Source organism: Schistocerca serialis, chromosome 1 (assembly GCF_023864345.2).
Source record: "Schistocerca serialis cubense isolate TAMUIC-IGC-003099 chromosome 1, iqSchSeri2.2, whole genome shotgun sequence".
NCBI classification, from domain to species: Eukaryota; Metazoa; Arthropoda; class Insecta; order Orthoptera; family Acrididae; genus Schistocerca; species Schistocerca serialis.
Genome location: NC_064638.1, coordinates 678530130 through 678546562, shown reverse-complemented (window position 1 = coordinate 678546562; position 16433 = coordinate 678530130). Strand labels below are relative to the sequence as shown.

Genomic DNA, 16433 nt, shown 5'->3' with positions numbered 1-16433 from the left:
ACATTCTTAGTAACTCTGTACAAGAATTTTACTCACTGGCTGTTATAACACGTGTGCTTGCATTTCAGGTGTACATAGAAAAACAGGTAGAGCTGTTGCTATAAAAGTAATTGATAAATCAAGGTTTCCAACAAAGCAGGAAGCTCAATTGAAAAATGAAGTATCAATTTTACACACCATCTGCCATGCAGGTGTTGTAAATCTTGAACGAATGTTTGAGACTCCAGAGAGAATATTTGTTGTCATGGAAAAATTGAAGGGTGATATGCTAGAAATGATTCTTTCAAGTGAACGTGGGCGATTAAGTGAACGGATAACTAAATTCCTTATAACACAGGTGCAGTAATTAAATACCTTGTGTCTTCCTCTATTACTAAGTGTGTATACATATGGGAAATGTTTGTCATCTTATTAACAGGTGCTGAACATGGTCTGACTTACAAAGAATATTATTCAGAATTAATTTCAGTGGCAATTTTTTTAAATAATGCGTTCAGTAACGTAATATTTAGTGCGTCCAGGTTTTGTGTGCCTAATTGTTACTTAAAATTGCCACCATCATCCCAGTTATCAGCCATTAGCTTAAGTTATTCTGGTATATTGCACTAGATAATTTTTTAAATTATACAAGTCAACTGCCACTTTATACAAGATAATGCAGAAGATACGTATCCTCCATGCAGACTGTGCACTATATTTGTGGGTCAGTTCCTCAGTTGTGTCAACTTTCTGATTTGTCTTGATATCAGGAGGTAAATATTTTAATTTCTTCTTTCTCTTTTACATTATTGCCGTGTATAAGAATTACGTGCTCATTTTTCTTTCTTTGGTATACAATCAAGACATGTTTTCAAGTGCCAAGTCAGTCCTAAAGGCATTTTCCAGCTTTGTGTTGCTTTACCTCATCAGAAGTTTAACGATGTTTCCTTCACATAGGCAAATTTCTTGCTAATTACAGACATTCAGATCAGGTTGATTTGCCATCTCACCCCCCCCCCCCCCCTACCACCCCACCACCACCACCACCACCACCACCACCACCACCACAAAGAAAAGAAGTGTTTTTGATGAACTTTGGATTCAATGTGTCCATCCTGTAATCATTCTTCGAAATACATTTATTTCAAGAGACACCTTGACATGCATAATTACAGCAATTTTCTCCAACCCACTAGATATCACACTCAATAATTGAAATGCCATAGAGCACCAAGAGTCTGATCTTAGCAGAATATTTGTGAATCTCCTTTATCTTTTTGGATACTCACTGCCTACTTTCTTCCAGCTTGTGTTGATGCATGTTAATGTTATTTCATTATGATCATCTGTAGTGGCTATCCTGAATTATGAACGATTTTACTAATCCAGCTGAGATGATTAATGGCTCCTGATGAAGCTTGGTAAAAAGCTTCCGTCTCTACCATCCCACCATTCATTCATGACTTGGTCTTCATCTATTACAAAACCATTAACTTTATTGCAGAAGTCCATTCCTGATTCAGTGTCAGAGTTCTCTAATATAAGCGTGATCTCTTTATGAGAATGTTGACATTGGTTACACACAAAAACAAGAATGAATGTTTTCTCACTGTATTCAGTTATTAGTTACTACCCTTCATAGCTGGATTTTCCTTGCTGCATAGCAGCGTACTCTGTTGCTGCAGCCACATAATTAATTGCTGTGATATAAAATTGACATCTTTCACTCATCTTCTGAAATTTCTATGAATCTGGAGATTGCAACAATCCTTGTAACAAAAACAAAAAGGAGAGAAAATGCATGAATTATATTTTAAACAACTAAAAAAGAATTATATTTTAAACAACTAAAAAAGTCAATCACAGTTACTAAGTAGAATTGGCTATGTGCTATATTTCAATTCTTTAATCATTCTAGTATAAGTAACAATCTCGTGGCCTAAGTGTCCAATGGAATCATCACATATATAATCAAAAGTTTTCATTTGAAATGGTTTACAGTTGAAATATCTCACATTCTGTAGCTGTAGATTAAAAACTAATTTAAGCTATAATTTAATCTTAACTCCTACTGATTGTTGTACATAATGATTGTGTGAACTAAAACATTACTTTGTACTTTCCAGAGTATAGAACTGACAGAAAGTTGTTGTTTTTTTTACAGCAAATAGATATCCATATATCTGCATAAGAATTAATTATCTAGAATTATAAGTGAAGTCCTCTCCACTTGGTTATTAGTGCCTTGCCACTTTTTTCCAACCTTCCCCAATACATGCCTCCTTCCTCTCTGGGGAAAAAAAATTGTATAATATCCAGAAGCTGGATGCAGATTTTTCCATTTCAAGTGTTTTTGTTGACAAGTACTTGAAATTTCACATTCTGATTGCAAGTACTAGCTATCCATTCTGTTCTCCTTGTAATTATATAGTTTTCTCACGCAGATGCAATAGTAATATGGATCATAAATAAGTTAAGGAGTAAAGGTAACAACTCACTGAACATTCACCATGCTGAGTTGTTAATAGCCACAGGGAGGGGGGGACGCTGTGCCCAGGCCTTGGAGGAAGATAGGAAGATTTAAGATTTGCCTGACAGCTAGCTGTTCTTTTTCTTTTTTTATATGCCTATCTATGACTCAGCAGTTCAATTATTGAGTGAGTTGTTACTCTTGGTCCTTCAATTATTCATAATGCAATAGTATACATCAGCTGAATACTATAACCAAAGCAATTTTTTTGACCTTCTTTCTGTTATTAGTGGTGTGTTAATTTGCAACACTGTAAGCATAATTAAAGTAATCATAACTGGGAAATAATATACTGACGAATTTTTAGAAGCAGAGCTCTGCTAATTGCCTTTCAGTTTGACTTCTGCAAACTTTTTTTTTTTTTACAAAATAAATAAATGAAACTTCACAAATGATGTCCTGGCAAAAGATGAACAAGTAAATTTATCCTGTTAGCTTTTTATGTGATTTTGTTGAGAGCTTTGATTTTGTAGACCAGACAATTATTCTCTGGAAACTAAACGTTTGTGGCATTGATGCTATATTGTCCACTTACGCCAGAATAACAGATGTGTGAAAATAGTGACTTTTACTTACATGCATCAGTCAGTTTCATTTTCTTTGTTATGGTAAAACTTCAAATAAGTTGCCTTGTTGGAGAAAATGCAATGTCCATTATCATGAAAGTACAAAATGGGCATACTTGGTAATGCCACAACATTGAATGCCCTACATTCATGATTTTGGTTCTCTGTTAAAAGCCCTCAGTTAATTGTGCTAACACTAATATCCTGGGTAGTCTTAGAAGTTTTCTTACATGCAAAGTATTTCGTCATTATTTACGTCACTTCACTTGTAACAATGTGTTTGATAACATGTCAGCTGTTCATTTAACAGGACAAACAAACAGTGGAAAATCCAGGACGGAATGTAACAATATTACAAAAAGGAAAGTTGCTGCTCACCATATAGCGGAGATGCTGAGTCGCAAATAAACGTAACAAAAAGCCTGTCACAATGAAAGCCTTTGGCCATTAAGGCCTTCATCGAAAATAGAACACACACACACACACACACACACACACACACACACACACACACACACACACGATTGCAGTCTCAGGCAACTGAAACCACACTGTGAGCAGCAACACCAGCGCATGATGGGAGTGGCAGTTGGGTGGGGATAAGAAGTAGGCTGGGGCGGGGAGGAGGAGGGATAGTGTGGTGGGGGTGGCGGACAGTGAAGTGCTGTAGGTTAGATGGAGGGCATGGGAGAGGTGGGCAGAGAAGCAGTGGGAAAGGAGAGAAATAAAAGGACTGGGTGTGATGGTGGAATGCCGGCTGTGTAACGCTGGAATGGAAACAGGGAGGGGCTGGGTGAATGAAGACAGTGACTTAACGAAGGTTGAGGCAAGGAGGGTTATGGGAATGTAGGGTCTATTGGAGGGAAAGTTCCCTCCTGTGCAGTTCAGAAAAGCTGGTGTTGGTGGGAAGGATCCATATGGCAAAGGCTGTGAAGCAGTCATTGAAATAAAGGATATCATGTTTGGCAGCATGTTCAGCAACAGGGTGGTCCACTTGTTTCTTGGCCACAGTTTGTCGGTGGCCATTCATGTGGACAGACGTTGGTGGTTGTCATGCCCACATAGAATGCAGCACAGTGGTTGCGGTTTAGCTTGTAGACCACATGACTGGTTTCACAGGTAGCCCTGCCTTTGGTGGGATAGGTGATGTTTGGGACCGGACTGGAGTAGGTGGTGGTGGGAGGATGTATGGGACAGGGTGTGAACCATGAGGTAAGGGATTGGGAGCAGGAGATGTGTAAGGATGGATGAGGATATTGTGTAGGTTTGGTGGATGGCAGAATACCACTGTGGGAGGGGTGGGAAGGATAGTGGGCAGGACATTTCTCATTTTAGGGTGTGACAAGAGGTAATCAAAACCCTGGCAAAGAATGTAATTCAGTTGCTCCTGTCCTGAGAGGTACTGAGTTACGAGGGGAATGCTCCTCTGTTGCCGGACGGTGGGACTTTGGGAGGGGGTGGGAGACTGGAAGGATAAGGCACAGGAGATATATTTTTGTACCAGGTTGGGAGGATAATTACAGTCAATGAAGGCTTCAGTGAGACCCTCAGTATATTTTGAGAGGGACTGCTCGTCACTGCAGATGTGATGATCATGGATGGCTAGGCTGTACAGAAGGGACTTCTTGGTATAGAACGGGTGGAAGCTGTCGAAGTGGACATGTTCCTGGTGGTTAGTAGGTTAGATATGGACAGAGGTACTGATGCAGCCATCTCTGAGGTGGAGGTCAACATCTAGGTAGGTGGCTTGTTGGTTTGAGTGGGACCAAGTGAAGCAGATGGGGGAGAAGTTGTGGTTCTGGAAGAATTTGGATAGGGTGTCCTCACCTTTGATCTATATAGCAAAGATGTCATCAATGAATCTGAACCAGGTGAGGGATTTAGGATTCTGGGTTTTTAGGAAGGATTCCTCTAGATGGCCCATGAATATGTCGGCATAGAATGGTGCCATATGGGTGCCCATAGCCACCCTCCAGATTTGTTTGTAGGTAATGGTGACAAGGAAGGAGGTTGTTGATTTGGTTTGGAATCGGTTGAGCATTGTGAAAGCTAGTGTTCAGTAGTGGTAAGGCCATGGGCAGTAGGAATGTTAGTGTAAAGCGAGGTGGCATCAGTAGTGACAAACAGGGTACCATGTTGTAAAGGGACAGGAACTGTGTGGAGTTGGTGGAGGAAATGGTCTTTTATATAGGAGGGTAGGTTCCAGGTAATAGGTTGAAGGTGTTGGTCTACGAGAGCAAAAGGACAGTTCGTTATACACAGCATTCTTGCTGGACAAAAGTGTATTCCAATAGTGTAGCCATTTATAAGACTGCATTATTTGCAAATATTCTGTGAGTACAATTCAGGAGCCTTTAAACTAAAGAAAGATAATGTTGCAAATGAACTGCATTTAGATGCCTTACTGTGAGTGAGAAGCTCCTCAAACAGCAAACAAGAAGATTGTGATAAACATTTGCAGAGAAGAGATCTGGCTTGAAAGAAGTACAGTGAAGACAAAATGTTAGCACAAAGGGAAATAAGTGTTCTGACTGTAAATTTGGATCTATAAGCTATGTTAAATATGCCTAAGGGACCTTGTGAGCGAATGTTCTACCTGAGAAAACTGACTATACAATTTCACCATATACAACCTAAGAAATCAAGACAACACTTGTTACTTGTAGAATGAGAGAGGCAGTTAAAGAGGATCAGCTAAAATCATCATGTTTCTGTATTTACATTGTGGCACTACCAGAAATTTGCAAGTGAAGTTGAAGTTAGCTGGATGTGGGATCAGCAGAAGAACTCTACATTTCTGTCTATGTATATCACTCATTGTGAGAACCATCCAAAGTTAAAGTCAACTGATCATGCATTTTTTGTAACAGGTCACACAGAAATGGGGTACATGGCCGAACTGTTGGTTGTTTTTCAATGGCTATAATTCACTACGTGAGCTCATATCGACAAGATGAGAATTGTAAGTTTGTGTAAGAGTGATCTATTTTATCTTTTTTGTAATACTGTCTGTCAGTTTCAACTAAGAAAAGACATTAGCTTACATGTCTGTGCACTTATCACCACATCCATTACGCATGTTGTATTACTTGAGGAAATTGTTTTCTTGGAGGAAGGTTTACGATTCCAGTGGCTTGCACTGTCTCTATTGTCTGTGTGTCCACCTCTTTTTTGCCGCTATCGCTGGCTGTGAGTGAATGTGCTGAGAAGTACAGAGAATTAATAACACAAAAATTTCCAAAAGAAGTTTTCTACGATGTAGAAAAAGAATGGAGTTTATTCAAAGACACTTTAGTCGAAGCAGCACAAAAAGTATGTGGCAGAACATCTGGAAAGGAAAAAATAAGACAGACAAGTTGGTGGGATGATACCACAATCCAAGCAGTTAGAAGAAAAAATGGAGCATGGAGAAAATGGTGGAAAACTAAAAATGACGAAGACCATAAAAGATATATATAGGAAAAGAAGAAGTGCAAAGAAATAGTGGAAACAGCAAAGAAAAAGGCATGGGAAGAGTTTACAAAAAAACTTGAAGAAGATGTGAAGAGCAATAAGAAAATGTTCTATAAAATGATGAAAAATAAAAGGAAGGCTTCTGAAGCACCAGTAAAGATGGAAACAGAGGACGGTACCATTATTGAAGATCCAGGGAATATAAAAGATCTCTGGAAAGAACATTTTAAGAAGCTGTTAAACGCTGAGGAGCAGGTACATGAGGAAACAACAAATAATGAAGAAATTGAGAGAAGTTGGGAGGCAGAATTAGGACAAATTACACGGGAAGAAATGGAAAAAGCTGTGAAGAAGATGAATGGGGGGAAAGCCCCAGGACCTGATGAAGTATCAGTGGACATGATAAGAGCAGCAGGTCCAGTGGGAATGCAGTGGCTGTATAGAGTACTGTCAAGCGTGTGGAGAAATAGTAAAATACCTGACGACTGGAGAACAGGAGACATTGTTCCCATCTTCAAGAAAGGCAATAAAAGACTTTGTAAAAACTACAGAGGAATAACCCTCATGAGCCATACAGCCAAGATTTTGGAAAGAATTTTACTAAATCGAATAAGTGAAAAGATAGAAAAGGAGCTGAGTGAAGAACAGCATGGGTTTAGGAAAGGAAGGAGCATGGTAGACCTGATATTTTCTATCCGTCAACTGATGGAAAAAAGTTGGGAGCATAACAAGAGGGTGATAATGGTTTTTATAGACATAGAAAAGGCATATGACTCAGTTAACAGGGAAAGACTCTGGGACGAACTGAAGAAGATAGATATAGAAGATGGATACATTAATGTTATAAAGACAATGTACAGAGGCCACAATTGTAGAATTAGAACACCATTGGGGAACTCTGAATACTTCGAAATAATACAAGGACTTAAGCAAGGAAGTATTCTATCTCCTGCGCTTTTTAATGTTGTGATGGAGGGAATGAATAGGGCAGTTAAAGATATAGTAAAAGAAAAAGACAAAAAGATGATTTTTGCAGATGATATGGTAATATGGGGTGATAAAGAGTATATGTACAGTTACAGCTTGATGCGTGGAAGGAAACGATGAAAAGGTATGGATTAAAAATAAATAAAGATAAGAGTGAAGTAATGGTATTTGGAAGGAGAAAGGAATCAATGGAAATATTACCTTGAATCGAGAACCCCTCAAAGTGGTAGAACGTTTCACTTATTTAGGGAGTGAAATATCTAGGGATGGAAGAATAACTAACGAAATTAATAGGAGGTTACAGAAGGGAGGCAATTTCTACCAAACAATAAAACATCTGATTTGGAATAATGAAGTTTCAGAAAGAGCAAAACTCCTTATGTATAAGATTTATTACATCCCTATTGTCACCTATGGTGGAGAAACATGGACAATGACAGAAAGGGACTGGAGCAGACTGCAAGCAGGGGAAATGAAATTTCTCAGAGCAGTTAAGGGAAAAACAAGAATGGACAGAGTAAGGAATGTAGAGATTAGAAAGGACCTCAAACAAAAAAGTATGAGAGAAGAAATTGAAAGAAAGAGATTAAGATGGTATGGGCATGTTAAGAGGATGCATGGGCAGAGGCTCCCCAAAATTATGGAAGAACTAAAGATGGATGGGAAAAGACCTAGAGGGCGCCCAAGAACACGGTGGAAAATGGGAGTGAGAATATCTGTTGAAAGGAGAGGTATGACCTGGCAGCAAGTGGAGGAAGAAAAGTGGTGGGAGGACTGAGCCAAATGGAGAGGACTCGTCAGCACCCAGACCCGGCCGTAGCTGGAGTGGGATTCGGATATAGATACATAGATAGATAGATAGATCGCTGGCTGTGAGACTGCCACAGAAAACTTTAGCCACCTGCCCAGCTTCGCATATGTCACTGCCGTGCAATTACTCTGTTATTCACTCAGAAGAGCATATACTTATTTATTCACTTAAAAATATGAAATTCATCTCATCTTGTAAATTACAAAAATGTAGTGAATTTTTAACCAGGTAATTATTGTCACCAAAACAGAGGTAATCAGGTAGTTTGATCTGCGATAGAGCACTGTTTTAATCGTCTCATGAAATAACACCATTCTTATCTTATGTACTATCTCACTGCATTATGATTCCAATAAGCCACCACAATAGCAGATAGCCTCAGTGAGACTTGGTCAGTGAGGTTCAACTAGAGTGATGGTCACTTCCCATGTGAAATCCCATGAAAGTGAAACTAAAACCACAATGATTGGTTGCCAGCTCTGAAGAAACAAAATCTTATTCAATGTTTATGAAGGAAATGTTAAAGTAATTAAATTTTTGAACTTGAGTTCTTTGCTTTAAATGAAATACTTATACTTTTACTGAAATGTTTCTGTATTTTTACGTTAACATTCCGCAAACTCAAACACAAGATGGGTAAGCTGACACTTGTAGCATATTCACTACTAACATGAGATTCTGCTGTGCAATTGCAATGTGACCAAAAAAGCTATCATTTTACTGATCATTTTAATATTAAACTCCTGTAAAAATTACTTTAATAAAACTGCTTCTTCAGCAGACGTATAGTAAAAAAAGTGACCATTGATTCCATTTATTGTTCTGTAGCTCTCAGGAAGCGTTCAGTGCCGTACATTTAAAAAAAATTACCTTTTTGTACTCAAATTAATTCATGAAGTTACTTGAATAGTGGAAGTAGGAACTTGTAAAGATTTAGAACTATTTAAAACCATTAGTGTGAATTATTTCATTATTCAGATCTGCGTCACATATTTGATAATACTGATTGAGATCTCTGCACTTCTGATTCTGTAATTTAACTTAATAGTCATGGGTGACTGGAATTCGGTAGTAGGAAAAGGGAGAGAAGAAAACGTAATAGGTGAATATGGATTGGGGCTAAGAAATGAAAGAGGAAGCCACCTGATAGAATTTTGCACAGAGCACAACTTAATCATAGCTAACACTTGGTTCAAGAATCACAAAAGAAGGTCATATACATGGAAGAAGCCTGGAGATACTGACAGGTTTCAGATAGATTGTATAATGGTAAGACAGAGATTTAGGAACCAGGTTTTAAATTGTAAGACATTTCCAGGGGCAGATGTGGACTCTGACCACAATCTATTGGCTATGAACTGTAGATTAAAACTGAAGAAACTGCAAAAAGGTGGGAATTTAAGGAGATGGGACCTGGATAAACTGACTAAACCAGAGGTTGTACAGAGTTTCAGGGAGAGCATAAGGGAACAATTGACAGGAATGAGGGAAAGAAATACAGTAGAAGAAGAATGGGTAGTGAAGGCAGCAGAGGACCTAGTAGGTAAAAAGACGAGGGCTTGTAGAAATCCTTGGGTAACAGAAGAAATATTGAATTTAATTGATGAAAGGAGAAAATATAAAAATGCAGTAAATGAAGCAGGCAAAAAGGAATACAAACGTCTCAAAAATGAGATCGACAGGAAGTGCAAAATGGCTAAGCAGGGAAGGCTAGAGGACAAATGTAAGGATGTAGAGGCTTATCTCACTAGGGGTAAGATAGATACTGCCTACAGGAAAATTAAAGAGACCTTTGGAGAAAAGAGAACCACTTGTATGAATATCAAGAGCTCAGATGGAAACCCAGTTCTAAGCAAAGAAGGGAAAGCAGTAGGTGGAGGGAGTATATAGAGGGTCTATACAAAGGCAATGTACTTGAGGACAATATTATGGAAATGGAAGAGGATGTAGATGAAGATGAAATGGGAGATATGATACTGCGTGAAGAGTTTGACAGAGCACTGAAAGACCTGAGTTGAAACAAGGCCCCGGGAGTAGACAACATTCCATTAGAACTACTGACGGCCTTGGGCGAGCCAGTGCTGACAAAACTCTACCATCTGGTGAGAGATGTATGAGACAGGCGAAATACCTTCAGACTTCAAGAAGAATATAATAATTCCAATCCCAAAGAAGGCAGGTGCTGACAGATGTGAAAATTACCGAACTATCAGTTTAATAAGTCACAGTTGCAAAATACCTACGCGTATTCTCTACAGACGAACGGAAAAACTGGTAGAAGCTGACCTCGGGGAAGATCAGTTTGGATTCCGTAGAAATATTGGAACACGTGAGGCAATACTGACCCTACGACTTATCTTAGAAGCTAGATTAAGGAAAGGCAAACCTACATTTCTAGCATTTGTAGACTTAGAAAAAGCTTTTGACAATGTTGACTGGAACACTCTCTTTCAAATTCTGAAGGTGGCAGGGGTAAAATACAGGGAGCGAAAGGCTATTTACAATTTGTACAGAAACCAGATGGCAGTTATAAGAGTCGAGGGGCATGAAAGGGATGCAGTGGTTGGGAAGGGAGTGAGACAGGGTTGTAGCCTATCCCCGATCTGTATATTGAGCAAGCAGTGAAGGAAACAAAAGAAAATTCGGAGTAGGTATTAAAATCCACGGAGAAGAAATAAAAACTTTGAGGTTCGCCGATGACATTGTAATTTTGTCAGAGACATCAAAGGACTTGGAAGAGCAGTTGAACAGAATGGACAGTGTCATGAAAGGAGGGTATAAGATGAACATCAACAAAAGCAAAACGAGGATAATGGAATGTAGTCGAATTAAATCGGGTGATACTGAAGGAATTAGATTAAGAAACGAGACACTTAAAGTAGTAAAGGAGTTTTGTTATTTGGGGAGCAAAATAACTAATGATGATCGAAGTAGAGAGGATATAAAATGTTGACTGGGAATGGCAAGGAAAGCGTTTCTGAAGAAGAGAAATTTGTTAACATCGAGTATAGATTTAAGTGTCAGGAAGTCATTTCTGAAAGTATTTGTATGGAGTGTAGCCATGTATGGAAGTGAAACATGGATGATAAATAGTTTGGACAAGAAGAGAATAGAAGCTTTCGAAATGTGGTGCTACAGAAGAATGCTGAAGATTAGATGGGTAGATCATGTAACTAATGGGGTGAATAGGATTGGGGAGAAGAGAAGTTTGTGGCACAACTTGACCAGAAGAAGGGATCGGTTGGTAGAACATGTTCTGAGGCATCAAGGGATCACCAATTTAGTATTGGAAGGCACCGTGGAGGGTAAAAATCATAGAGGGAGACCAAGAGATGAATACACTAAACAGATTCAGAAGGATGTAGGTTGCAGTAGGTACTGGGAGATGATGAAGCTTGCACAGGATAGAGTAGCATGGAGGGCTGCATCAAACCAATCTCAGGACTGAAGACAACAACAACAACAACTTAAGACCTTCCTTGCCTTGAATATGTAGATTCTGAGTAGCTGCTGTTGAGATGGTGTGCCAGAAGAATAATGTCTTCTTATCTAAAAATTGGTGCACATTACTGATAAAAGCCATTGTGCCTGTGGCCACCATTATGCCCTTGGTAGTCCGCCTGCTTAGCTGAGTGGTAATGTGCTTGCCTTCCATGTTGTGACCCTGGGTTCGATTCCCGGTCGAGTTGGAGATTTTCTGTGCCCGTGGACTGGGTGTTGTGTTGTCATCATCCTCATCATCTCATCACCACTGGCGCACAAGTCACCCAATGTGGTGTCACCTGAAATAAGACTTGCACCCAGTCGCAGAACTTCCCCAGACAGGGCCTCCCAGGCAACAATGCCACATGATCCTTTCATTCTTTTTGCCCTTGGTTGCTGCACTCAACCTTGCGATCAATATTAGTTCAGAAACTCTTGCATTCCGCATACTGTTGATATACAGGAACTGTTGACTGCAGTGCTTTCTGGACCAAAAGTGAAAGACAACTCCCTGGTACAATGGACAGAAGCGATGTGTAGCGTGTTTGACAGTGTTAAGCAGAGTGCGGCTAAAAGCAACGCTTATAGCTCACCCTGAACTAGATGCGCCCTTAGCCTTGGTTGTTGACATGAGTCGGACAGATGTTGGAACAGCACTACAACAACGAGTAGATATTACATGGCAGCCATTAACGTTTTTGCACATGAACTGCCGCAGTCATAGAGGAAGTGGAGTGCTTAAGACCATGCGCTATTAGCAGTATATGAGCCCGTTCAGTATTTTCTCCCACAGATAGAGGCCCCTTTATTCACGATATTTTCAGACCATAAGTCTTTGATTTACCCGTTTAAACAGAACAGCACCAATTGCTCTCCATGCCATTTCAGTCAACTTGAGTTCGTGGTACAGTTCAGTACTGACGTTCTACATATCTGTGGTATTGGCAAAATCGTAGCAGACTTTGTTTTGCACACCAGCAATGTAGAAGACCTGATTGATTCTGTGGCATTAGCAAAAGCACAGCAGGAGGATGATGAACTCCGCACCTTCATTAACAATGCTGCTTCATCACTACAGCAGAAACTTATTGATGATGATCCCAAAGTAGATTCAAAAGTGTATTGCAACATCTCCAAGTAGAAGACACTGCCTTTTTCTCCAACCAGCATTCCACAATCAAGTGTTCAACAGCATTCACAACATGTGTCACCCAGGTATATGATCATGGACTGCAATCCGAATCAGAATGATTCAGTCAGCTTTCCAAGTTCTGTAACAGTAAACACCATAGGACGAGCAGTTACCACCCAGCCAGTAATGGCATGCTGGAATGCTATCACTGTTCAGCGAAAGTAGCACTCATGAGGCATGAAGTCACTTTGTCGACTGACTTGCCAGTAGTACTTCTGGACCTGAGGACTACATGCAAGTGATATCAAATCCTCGGCCACAGAACTAGTTTACAGAGAAACATTACATCTTTCAGGTGAGTACATTGACACAAACACGATGCTTGAAGCTACACAAGTCCAACTACAGTTCTTTCTACAGCTACTGAACACATTGCTCAAATCAACCCATCAAAAGCTTCTCACCATGACACAACACAATGTTAAGTATACAACAATTAGAGACATCTCATATGCCATACTCCATGCTAAGGGAACGAAGCCAACTTTACAGCCTGTACATCAGCCTGTGCGACACGTTAGAACGAGATGTGCAGACTGTGGACATTTTATGGAACAGCAAAGAGTATACTGTTCAATCAGTAGAGTGAAGCCTATGTACGTGTTCAAAGAAGCACCACCATACACAACCAGTCAAGGACAGTATTTGCCTCCAGAACCTGCAACCCATCTGTTGCCTGAAGTGCAGCTCTGGCTGAACAACTCACAATCACTGGCATGAATGACTGATTCCGGACATAGGATACATTTTGCTGCTCACTTTCTCAATACTGACGCCGTGCTTCTACCGAGGGGGCTGGTATGGTGTCTTCCACGATGTCATCTGCTGTCATCACAGACAGCAGTCTTGCAGCACGATTGATCAGTGCAATGATACAGTGTAGAGTATTGTAACAGGTGCCAGGTGCATCACAGCTGCCAAGCAGTTCCTTATCCAGCAACCAAGAGCACTGTGTTAATTTCTCCATACAATCAAGGCTACTCTCTACTTAAAACATTCCTTCTTTTGATATGTATACTTCGTGTAATTGCATTTTCATAGCTATTTTTTTTTTAACCTGGTTACTGGCTTAGGTCATTCACATTTTTTGCTGTTCTGAATTATGGGCCATAGTTAGGAAACAGACTTGTAATGTAAAACAGTTTCAAGGTGACAATAACTCTGAGCCCAACAAATTTGTTCTCTCCAGTGTGATGTCTGATTACAAAACATAAGAAAACGCCTATGCAAAACTCGGCTATCAGAAAGTTGTGCTGTAACTGACAGTGTCACTATTGAAAGAGGACTGGAGTAAATAGAGTAGTTTTGTCCTTTTCAAACTTCTTTATTACAGCCCTTCACTGTGATTCGTTACAAGCAGCGACAGTGTGGTTGAGGCGTCCACTTGTTTCCCACATGCACGTGTGTGTGTGTGTAACCTGCTACAATGCTGACAGTGTGTGGCATGGCCAAGCAGTTTCGCAATGCCACTGCTTTTATCAGTGACGGCCTCTTGACTCGACATCTAAGGCAGTGGCAACCGAGGCACAGCTGATATCTTCAGCACAGCAGTGACTGTGACCCATTGTAGAAGTGGCGCACTGTGTCCCAGGGCTTGGCTGGTGCCGTGGCAGCTCTGCAGCTTGTGGCTCATGGCAGGTTGCCCTGATGCGAGGTCAAACTATGGACCCCATACAACATTCTGGATGCTGCTCCAAGTGATACAGCCCTATGGTGGTAGTGCTGCGATACTAACAAAAAATGATTCAATACAAAAGTGGACAGGTATTTATGCACTCATGGGCTGCACTTACTAGGGCTCTGCTGTGCATTACAGCACGTGTACTAAAAACTTCCATAGTTGCTGGTGTGGAAAGGCTTCCACCTTCTACCGCTTAGGTGCCGTTGTGTTTTGTAAGGCATAACATCAGCACTTACCTGTGGATGGCTGTGCTGTAATCTACTTCCTACTTTGCACATTTTTGACTAAATATTGCCACTGTACTACACTCTCTAGCTGTCGTGGCTTCCCCTCTACGGCGGTATCATTGGAATGAGAAATTTCTCTCACAAAGCTTGAAAAAAATTATGAAAAATACTCCACATACAGTCAAGTTACATTGAAGTATGACTTTGTTTTACGATAGAGGAGGAAAGTATGTTTGTGCCAGTGTACCACCATCAAGGAAGGACACAATTCATTTGAAGTTGCAGGAAGAATCTTCATCCATTTGTTGTCTTCTCTAAGCTGTACAACAGTTTTATAAACTTTGAAATTGATTAGAAAGGCATCCTAAAAATTCCAGTGCACCGTGTTAACCTACTCCACTCTGAAAGAAACAAACTGCTTTCAGTGTTTTATGAGACAGATTTGATAGGAACTTTTATTGAATTAACATTAAAAAGAAAGGGATGCCCTTCAGCAAATATATTTTTCCCAAGGCATATACGAGAAAACTAAAACAAAACTTAAGAATCTGCTCATAATGTGTAAGAAACAGATGATTGTGCAGTAAATCATGAGTATGAAACAATTTGTTAAGCCATGAAACTGTGCGTGACGCATTGCCTGAACCGCATTTTGGACTTTGATGCTGTTTATAGGTTTCTTTGGATTAGATTGTTAGTTTACAGTTATACTGTTGATTCAGTCTTTGATTTGCAATGTATCTTGTTTGTTTTGAATCAATAGAGTTGGAATTGGCACCCAATAAGTCTGATTTATATTTGGTATATATAAAATCAGTATGTCTTGCTAATTCCAGAACAACGAATAGGCAATTGACACACTGCCCTGCTCAACATGAAGAAGTATGATGACGAATCTCATCTCCTAATATTAGTAAATGTGGTAACAATAAATTAGATAAAAATCAGTTTGTTAAATTACCATAATTAATTTTAGAGCTATGAAACATTTAATCACCTGTATCTCAGAATTAATAAAATGCACACTCGTTATTTTGTCATAATGGGGACAATAAGCTTTACGTGGATGAACTCTTATCTTTTAAACAGGAAGTAGATGATCACATTCTTAACAACTGCACACGAATAAAATTAAACTCATGTGTCGACTTCTGTCAGTTTTGATGATGGCCCAACCCCTGTTTGTAACTTAAAGAAGATATCTTCAAAATACCTTAACAGATTGTTCAGAAACATTAACGTTTCCTGATAACAAGTCTCTTTAGTCAAAGGTGCGAACTTGACTATATCTGAGACGGCAGTTGTTAACATACCTATAAAAGTTTTCCAGCAAAAAATTTCAATCTATTGAAGACACCATTGGAAAACGCATGGTAGAATACAAACACTTTAATGAATAGAAATAAACAAACATCATACAGTGGAGGCATATGTTCTTTAGAACACAAAGATGGAAGTATACTTACATATATATATACATACATACATACATACATACATGCATACGAAGCTGGGCAATGCTAG

The 16433-nt window shown here is 39.6% G+C and overlaps 1 protein-coding gene across 1 annotated transcript in view; it reads left to right on the top strand.

Annotated features, from left to right (window-relative positions):
- Nucleotides 1-16433, top strand: part of LOC126480210 (serine/threonine-protein kinase D1) — a 232288-nt gene that overhangs the window by 144156 nt on the left and 71699 nt on the right. The window contains exon 15 of the mRNA XM_050103847.1: nt 69-337. Within this exon, the coding sequence (XP_049959804.1) occupies nt 69-337 (269 nt within the window). The remainder of the gene's footprint in view (nt 1-68; nt 338-16433) is intronic.